Below are 10,470 nucleotides of genomic sequence, written 5' to 3' on the forward strand. Positions count from 1 at the left end.
ACAAAAAAAAAAAAAAAAGGAGTTAAGAATCATAGGGAAAGCAGCTTGGACCACAACTGGAAAAAGAAAAAAGGAAGGTTAACCAACAACGTGGACAACATAAGACAAGGGAGGAGAAAGAGAGAAGCCGCTACACTTATTTTCTGTTTGAATGTTTTGGATATAGATATTCTACACAGGAACAGTCTAAAAAAGAGGGTATGTTCCATTTTTAGTTTCTCAAGAGTAATAATCTCTATTTTGTTTTCTCTTACTAAAAGAAACCATAATTATATTAACTTTTTTATAGTTTTTAAAATGATACTTATTAATGGGATATGAATAGTTTAGACAAATTAAAAATTTGTGTTTTATAGCTCCTCGAAGTGCACGGAAGGAAAGGGCGGTGAAAATGGTGGAAAGACAGTATTGAGAGTATTAATGGTGGAAGACATATTTACCCTGCTGCAAATTCTCAGTGCTCGTTATTGACACCAGAATTGATATTAAACTCTTCTAATCAACACAGAGGCAAAGGGGACATTTATGTTTTGTGTAGTGTGAGACAAGCAGAAAACTTTGCGGTTCCATGTTTCACTTTCATGGTGTCATATGGTGCTAGTGGTGATAATGTAAATTCTCTTGGCGTTGCCATATTTATGACTAGATATATGTCGTTTTACGCATGAGGTTGGAGCTCCTCATTATTGCATAATAACCAATTGAAAAGATATTTTTTTCCCCAAAACAAGATAAGGATTTACGATATTTCATGCTTTGAAAAGAGACATCAAATTATTTTAGATGTCTGCAGGGAGTGTTTATGCATGTTTAGCCCGAGTTGGAATAACGGGTACCTAATCTAATTAATCAACGAAATATAAATTTACAGATGAAGGGTGAGTAAAGTCAGTGTGAATTTGGATCTAAGTAAAGTTTTGAAAAGTGAGATTTTCCGGTTACAAACCTTTAAACTGTTTTGAATAAAAATTCTGAATGTTGGGATAATAAGTGATGCAAAAGCATAAGGTGTTACTGTGGTGGAAGAGAAGAGGCATGGTGAAGAGAATGAAAGATAGCATTAATAATATGGGAGTTTGAGGCAGAAAGTACAGAACCTCGTCCAAATGAGCCCACACCGGTTGGGTAAAGTGATTCATTGGATGACTACGGGATAAAATAAGTAGGAAGACTTGTACGTTACGTAATTAATATAAAGGGAAAAGATCGTGGGAAATCTGTTGGCAGAATGGGAAGGAAAGGAATACATTCCTAACCTTAACATCAAAGGAATACATTCCTAATATTAACGTCACTGGTCACCAGACATATGGTCTACACTCTGACTCTTTTCCAGAGAGCAATATAGTATTAGTTGAAGTGTGATTAGGGAAAGAAAGGAAAGAGCTAAGCAATAATGGTAGAAAGCAGGAGGAGTTCAGACGTCAAGGTTTGAATAGGGGCAGCTGTGTATGACAACACAATAGTGAGTGGAGAGAAGGACCACGAAAACCATGTGCCTAGTTCTGAGACCCGAACATGGGTGAAGTCGTAATCCACGCTGCTCTGTCACATTAAAAGGCCACGCCATGGACCAGTTGTCTCTACTCTTACTCCATCCTTCCATCACCTATTTTGGCAAACAATATGGGCTAACTCTGCACACCCCCTTCACTTATCTTCATGCATTTCCCCCATCCCTTCCAACCTCTTACTTTTTACCTCCTTTTTTTACTAATATTAACTAACCCATCCACAACAAAACATTCACCTTCAATCTTCCATCATATCATGATCACAAGGATTCCCTCTAGCCCTACCTATATTAATTTAAATATAGATTATGTGACCAGTAAACAGTATAGATGACAAAAATTGGTATGTGTTGAGAGGGGAAGAAAACAGTAGTATATGGTAAAGAGAGTAGTGAGGGAGATTTGAAATGAAAGGATGGCGTGTTGGAACAGAGTCAGCTTCGACTGTCGTTGATTTCTGGTGAAGAGAGAGGCAATACGCGCATGACCCTCTTCTGTTCCCATGCATATCCCCACAAACAACAACAGTGCTTGAGTTGATACTCCACTATGAATGCACTACTTCCACAGATTAATTGCTCTTCCCTTCTCATCCACCACATCACATTCTTCTCTTCCCACCCAAAATCAAGCCCACGTGTCCCCACTTTTTTTTTTTTTTCATTCCTCTCACGCACGCGGACTCATCAACATGATCGCGCATGCAACTCATCACTACCCCACGCCCCAACCTACCCTATCCCACCCAATCCCTAATTTCTTCCTTTCATTTCATTTCTCTCATCTTAATCTCAATAATCAAATCCCCGCAACCCACGCTCCAATCAAACCAGAACACCAACCCAACTTACCATTTAACTAACATTCAACCGATACTCTCTTCTCCCTCCCTCAACTTGTTAGTTCTTCGCCCATTCTTCCTATAATATAATAAGAGACATGCCATAATCATCGTACGGAAATAAACAAAAAATGCCAAACATAAGCGACCAACTCAATAAACAATTACGCTCCGTATTAAAACACTCTGCTATAATTCTCTGTTAATCAATCAAATTCCACAAACATATATTAAAACGTCATCGCATCAAACAACGGAAAAAGAAAAATCATATAGAAACTAACATGGAATTAGTTCTGCATGCACATCACTGATTAGAATCAAGCTCAATCACCCCCCAAATTTATAAATTAAAAAAAAAAATATACACCTCGTAATTAATTATATCAAGTCCTTCCACCTTCGCTTTGGATTTTTTTTTTTTTTACTTTGAGTTTGGTTTCAAATATCCTTTGCCCTCCTTTAGAGTTAAATTATATAAGAGATTAATAAAAAAAACAAAAGGTGAGATGAGATTTGTGAAGGAGTGGAGCCGTTTTCAGGGGAGATGGAAGAGAGAAGAATTGTCGTGGTCAGACCAGTGAGTGTGACTCCAGTAAGCGTGATCAACGGTGTTAGGGAGATCAAACAAACCTTGATCCGCACCGCCCTGCCAATCCAACGATCCGAATGTTCCGTGGTTGGTTTTACCATGCAGTGTCGACAAATCAACGGTGTGATCGAGGAAGGAGCTTTCGGCCAACTTCAATTCCTGGTTGCTGCTCACCTTCGAGTGCTGCCACTGAAACGACGACGCATCGGGCAGACCGTTGCCGAAACCGAAACCCAAGGGCTCGTTAGTGGAAGTAGCGATCAGGCTGGTGAAAGGTCCAATCTCTGAGAAGATACCACCGCAGTCCCCTGCTCCCTGCTCCAAAGGATTCGTTTCCAAAACAGGATCCACGGGGACCGACAACTTCGACTCTTGCATGTTGGTGGAATCAGAGTTTATCGGCGCCGATACGGGCTCCGCGGCAGCGGCGGTCAGGCTCGAGCTCTCGCTGCTGGAATGGTCCGGGTCGGGCGGCGGGGGCGGGGGGACGGCGTCGGAGGTTTTCGCGGGTTTGTTGGAGCGTTTGGATTTACGGCACCCGCCGCCGACGGGGACGTTGCGGAGGACGCCTCCCTTGGTCCAGTAGCGGCGGCAGTTTTTGCAGAAGTGGCGAGGCTGGGAGAGGTTGTAGTTGTTGTAGTAACAGAACTTGGTGTTGAGGGAGTCACAGCGGGGGCACTTAAGGGCCTGGTGGTTCTGGTGGTGGGGTCGGAGCCTCCTGTCCGTGGCGGCGGTGCCGGAGAAAAACCTTGATCCTCCTCCTCCTCCTCCAGCTGTTCCCGGTGCCATGGAGTGTATTTGCTGCATTTGGTGGGGTTAGATGGGAGGGAGAAGTTTTGATCAGATGCACCTGAAAGCAGTGTTTATGTCAGCGAGTGTGTTGGTGTTGTGGTCGTTGGGTAAACACACATGTGTCTGTGTGGAGAGAGTACGGAGAAGAAAAAACAGAGAGAGAGAGAGAGAGAGAGAAGAGATAAGAGAACTGGGATGCGGAATGAGAACGGCGTTTGAGAGAGTGACAAATATGCCTGCACTCTGCAACAATGTCCTTCTGAGCTCTCTATATTACTTACTTACTTACATCTATGTCTTTGTGTGTCTATCTAGTGAGTTGTAATGTTTATGTTATGTTATGATATCTTTCGGGATTTCGACCGAAGGTGAATTGACCCAACAAGCCCTATACCATAGCCGTAACTACTTTCGCAGCCCAACCCACGCACTTTTTAATACGCCCAAGATCTTTAATAAATTCATATTTATTCTCTATAACTCTCTCAATTATAACATAACTTACACCATAATTAAAACCATATAATATGCATATTACTAAGTTTATATATCAAACCTCCTTATTATTCTATGTTAGATTCAGTCACTTCAAACATTTGTAAAATTTTCTTTTAAATGCTTTTTGGATACTAAATTTAGTTTTTATCTTTATTCTAACCATTTGAAAGACTATTTGTCAAACTTTTTTCCATTTTTAAGTCAGTAAAACTTAAGTCAACAAATTATTCGTATGAGATTTAGAATAAGAATATTAAATGTGTGATCACTTACATTTTATTTTTAATTTGTATTTATAATTTTTAAGATGAGTTTAAGATTAACGATATTTTAATATCGAGTCAATCTTAACCTATTACTATTAATTATTATTTACCTTAATTTTTATAAAATGAACTTGTTCGTAAAAAACGACCAAAAGTCTTTATTTCTAGGAGTTGGATCTTACCTATTGATCCAACCGCATTTGTCCGCTGCTTAATCGTTTTTTTTTTTTTCGAGTTTCATCCAATCTACTTGATGTATGTTATTTTGTAAGATCATCCAACCCCTACGACACACTCTACAAATTTGGAAATGTGTATTTGTCTCATATAATTTGGTTAAATATTACGTGACAAATTGGAATGGATAATTGCATTTTTCTTATTATATTATTATTTATTTCGTAGAAGTATGTGGTGATTATCGTTATACTTTTTAAAAAGATACAGTTAAGTAATTCTTTTAACAAAATTTAAGTACTGTTTTCTATTTAAACTATTTAAATCCAATGTTTCCTCTCTTCCTTTATTGAAAAACTAAAGTGTATTTAAAAAAAAATGGTGTTAATTACTACAGTATTGATAAACTAAGGTTTTTCCGTAAAAATATGGTTATTTTTAACCAAAACCAAATAGTAATCTTGTTCCCCTCTCTTGGACCGTATCGTGAATGTATTTTTAGATTATTTTTAATTATAAACTACCGACATACTACAATAACGAGTATATACATTAGTGAAATTTAAAAGTATTTGTTAGTGTATTCTTACTTTTTAGTTTAATGTTAATAAGATATGTGATAGATGTACGCTAGAAATTTATTAACTCATACATTATACTAATATTTTTTTTATTGGCATAAATTTTATCGTGGAATTTAAATTATTTTATTTTTTCGGAACAGGCAAGTGATGTTGAAATTAATAATTGAATTTATATTAAGAACAGCATATTGATTATGACATTGTTGCTGTTAAATTATTTCAATAATCTATTGTACTAAAAATAATATTTAATATCGATCTGTCCTAATATCAAATTCAGTGATTTTTCAATAAAATAGAGTGATACGTTTTAGTTTTAAATTAACAAGCATGATATGTGTTTTGTTTATAGTTTTATATTGATAAAATATTTTTTAGAATGTTTCAAATCAAATAACTTCTACAAATACTTTTACAGATTTTTTTAATATTGATCGATACCCGTCGAAAATATTTGTAAAAGGTATTTTGATGTTTAAGTTAGCAAATAATTTATACGAGAATCACAACAATAGTCTTAAATGTATACTAAATGTGATCATTTATTTCTTATTTTCAACCTCTATTTATAATTTATGAAATAGACTTAAAATTAACGAAACTTTAATTACGGTCCAACCTCAATCATTACACTTAATCAATACTTATTTTTAATTTTGCTCTGAGGATAATTAATTATAAAGATTAATCGTCTGGATTACGCTTCTAGATCGTTTGAGTGCTTCCTATAACCATTCTAGTAAACAAAAATGTTGATTTTGTCATACAATGCTTAATTGTATGTTTTACACGTATTTTTATTAAACATAACTAGTAATAAATTACATGAGAACTCTATATTTTTATATTAGATAATTATATGACATCAACTATTTAAATATAATAATATTTAGTATGCTTAAATTATCTATTAACATTTTTTGTTATTACTGTTTATAATATCATTTGTTTTAGAGCACGTATTATTGTAATTACAATAATACAAATAAAAATAAACCAATTGTATATGTACATTTCACATTTATTTTATGATTCTCACTTTACATTATAGATTATATTGCTATACCATCATTATTAATATGATATTAAGATTCGTAATTATATCGATGAAGTAAAAAATGTCTTATTTAATTATCATACTTAATACCTTGTTACAGAAACTAATATCATTCTAAATATCTACACACCATAAGGGGTCATATATCATAAAAAAGTCATGTAGTTATATAATCTTACATATCACTCATTAATAATGTAATATCCTAATTACATATGTTTTGTAGTTAATAAATTATATTATTGTTGATTAAAATTTTCTCTAGTTTTCTTTTTTACAAGCCTATAAATTATATACTCTCTAAGGTAAAGTATAATACTTTATTTATTCATTAAACTTATTTTCTATCCCCTTTCACCTTATCTCCATTTATCTCATCACTCACACCCTTGTAAGATGTTTTGTAATGATTGTATCTGGTTGAGTTTTAATTTGATTTTTTACATCACTGTTCACATTCCATTGGTCATGGATTTTTACGTCAAGATTTTTCTATGGCTTGCAGAGCAAGATAAAGCTCGCGATATGGCCTTATCTCACCCAATTTTTTTAATGTTTATATATTTTTGGTTTCTATATTTGTTAACTTTGTCGTGGGATTTATTTATTTTAATGTTCAATGTAATTCTTAATGTGTAATTTTATTCAATTTTGTTGTTTTTTCTGACAATAACTAAATTATTAACGACACATAATTCAAGTCAGTCATTAATGAATGAGTTGTTAGTTTTTATATATACATGACAACTTAAAAAGAAATATAGTATTTGAAAGTGGTTTTGTTGGAATCCTAATCCCCAAAACGTGAGAAATAGAACCCAAAAATGGGAATGTCAAATTTGAAACCCTAACCTCCAAATCGCACCACAATATGCAAATGAACATCAAGAACAGATAAAATTCTCAAACCCGAATATCAAGAACACAAGGACTTCTCAAAACAACACCTAATTTCAAATTCCAATTCGAAACCCTAATCTGAATCACGAAAACATAAAGGAACCCAAATGTCTCAAATCAGAAAACAAGATCAGAAACCCTAAATTACAAGATTAGGACCATGATTCCTTCTACTGTTGTCATCGGTACCCCTCGCAACGCATCACTGCTGCCTTCGCCAACCACTGTTACATGGTTTGTACCCAAACCGCATCAATCTGTGTGGGTTGCTTCAAAGGGAAAAACTCTACCACTACGAGAACACTTTTTTCCGCCACAGAGACATCATCGTTGTGGCACCTATTGAAACGAGGGAAACATCGCGCTGGAGCCACCGAACCTGTCCTTTCCTTCTTGCGATGATCCCAAGCTAGAATAAGGAAAGAAGGGAGGGAAGAAGGGTTCCCTGATGAGTCGAATCCATAGAGAAAAGGTTCCTTTTAATTTGCTACGTATATAAAAAACTAACAACTCATTGCCTAATGATTGACCTGGATAATGTGTAGTTAATGAGGAAAATGACCAAATTGAACAAAAATTACAAAATTAGGGACTACATTGAACATTCGTAAAAAATGAGTCTCACATTCAACAACGATATGACTGAATAACAATTAAAACCATTAATGAGTGATTAAGGATCATACTCGATTAAAAGCTTGTCATAAAGTTTAAAAATACAGGTTTGCTTTTGAGCTAAATGACACTTTTTCCATAATTCAGTTAATCATATTAATAAGTAAGGTTATTGACTTGAGCGTCACAGTACTTCTTGCATGTAACTCCAAGCGGATCGAATGACTAGAAAGCTTTCGCAAACTACTTAGATATCAAAACTTAGGAGAACAGGACAATCTCGACCTCCTAATATGAAACCATAATAATATTTTCAACCAATTTATTGATTTTTCTACCATAGACATATATAATTTACATATAATATAATATATATATATATATATATATATATATATATATATATAAAATAAATCGTACAATTAATACATCGTCACTATAATTTGATTATTATTACAATTTGTTTATGCCTTGTCCATAGATATATACATGTTAAAGAATATGACTCAAAGTCTATTAAATTTCTTCATGAATCAATTCAAATATACGTATAAATATAATTAGTATTCTCTAAAAAATAATCACTCGTACTTTATAAATTCACAAATATCTTAATCTCTCTTAGTAACTAATTTAAGTATAAGATAATCTTTTAATGTTATTGTAAGAAACTTGTCATCTATATCAAAAAATTTACATTCAAAATTCTAATGGGATCACAATCTATTACCACTTTAGCCCATGCCTCCAAAAATCATAATTGAATTTGTATAGTTGCATGATTTGTAAAGATTCTAAAACCCGTACAGTACTATCGTAACCATGTTTTGGTAAACAATGTTCCACATCAACGATATCCTTCTAAAAAATAGAGTTTTCATAACCTTTTTTTTTTTTTCTCAAATTATAACTTTTTGCTTTAGTTATTTTCTCAATCACTCAAGCCTTCATATATTATTTCTTAAATGATAATGAGTGATGAAAACAATCATTACACACAACTTAAACTTGACGATATTAAGTATAAAAACATTTATTTTTATATTTCAAGAAAAATACAAAGAAAATTAAATCCAACCCTTCATTTGTTAAAAATTAACTCCATAAGATTACTACTTCCGGTTATTTTTCGTCTAATTCTAAAAATCATTAACCCCCATTTACACGTATATAAATTCCATATGCATATAATAAACCAAACATCACATATTACCTATCTAAAATTAAACTCATTGTAATTATATTAAATCCTCTTGCTTAGATGTAGGGTGTCTACAAGTTTAAACTTCTCTTGTTACTTTCAAAAATCTAATATACCTCAAATTATACTATCAATTCACACACCAATAATATCTTCCATGTATCAAATATCTTAAGAGAATAAGAAAAATAATACTTAATACGAATGGATTCACTTAAAAAAAAATTAATTACGATTAACCAAACTATGTTTCTCATCTAGCTATATCGAAAATATATTGAGAATGTAATCCAACATAGTAACATTTTTCTATGAATTTAGAGAGTTTTAAAAGAAAGTACTAAAAACATGAAATTTGAAATGTAATAAAAACATCATTTATATTCAATTGATAAAAATTTTATTTTAATTTTAATTTTTTTAAAATCATGTTACAATACGTAATGAAAGTGAGTGTTTTGAGTCCCTTTGGTGCGTGCGTCTTTGTTAGTCATATATTTGGTGTTAAAACTTAAGGCGGTCGATTTTGATTTTATATCCAACGTCTTTTCTCAATCTAGAAACCTAATTTTCGAAGTTCATTTAAAATTAAAATTCCAATAAATTAAAAGTTAAGTAAAATTTAAAAATTACGAGAATGTGATACGAGCAATTAAAACTAAAACAAATTGTTGTAGATAAACTATGGGGAAAAAAATAATTAAATCAGTAACACATCATTAAATGCAAATAATGTATAGGTAGAGAAACTTGTAAGAAGAAAAATTAATTATCGTGATAATTAAAAGTTGTAAATCTAAACTGTATAGTTATACATAAATGATAAATGTTGTAAATTAGTAGTAACAACATTGTCATTTTAGAAAGTAATTGTTTTAGGCCTTTACACTTTTATTTCTTAGCTATTTAGGTAATTGGATTCGTTTTAGTCCAATTTCTTCTTGGTCAACACTCTAAACACATGTTAAAAGTACTTTCTTATGCTTAAGTCAGTAAATAAACTAGATGATAAATTTACAATAAATGTGATCATCTATCTCTTATCTTTTATTTTTATTTATAGTTTTTGAGATGAACTTAAGATTGGTAAAATCATAATCACGACTCAATTTCAATAATTGATACTTGTCTTTAACCTTGATTTTCGACATGCTTAACCGAGTGGTCTTTATATTTATCTTGTTTGAATTTGGAAAATTTAACACATTAGACTGTCCGTTCCTCTTTCGTTATTAGGACCCTCAAGTCATACGTACAATAATATACAATTTTTTCCTTTTAGTTTTAATAATTTATATATGATCAACTGTATAAATCAAATTTATATAATTTCTACTTTTTGTGATACTTGAATATTGTACCAGAACTTCTCCCTTCCCCTCTCTCTCTCTCTCTCTCTCTCTCTCTCTCTCTCTCTCTCTCTCTCTCTCTCT

General features: G+C 32.7%; 1 protein-coding gene across 1 annotated transcript; it reads right to left on the reverse strand.

The window, feature by feature from the left end:
- Positions 1 to 2,616: 2,616 nt before the first annotated feature.
- On the reverse strand, positions 2,617 to 4,070 carry LOC106765803 (dof zinc finger protein DOF5.4-like). Its single transcript, XM_014650544.2, has one exon. It carries the CDS (start codon positions 3,752 to 3,754, stop codon positions 2,894 to 2,896), a length of 861 nt encoding a protein of 286 aa, XP_014506030.1. The 5' UTR covers positions 3,755 to 4,070; the 3' UTR covers positions 2,617 to 2,893.
- Between the last annotated feature and the right edge of the window lie 6,400 nt (positions 4,071 to 10,470).

Source organism: Vigna radiata, chromosome 7 (assembly GCF_000741045.1).
Source record: "Vigna radiata var. radiata cultivar VC1973A chromosome 7, Vradiata_ver6, whole genome shotgun sequence".
Taxonomy (NCBI): domain Eukaryota; kingdom Viridiplantae; phylum Streptophyta; class Magnoliopsida; order Fabales; family Fabaceae; genus Vigna; species Vigna radiata.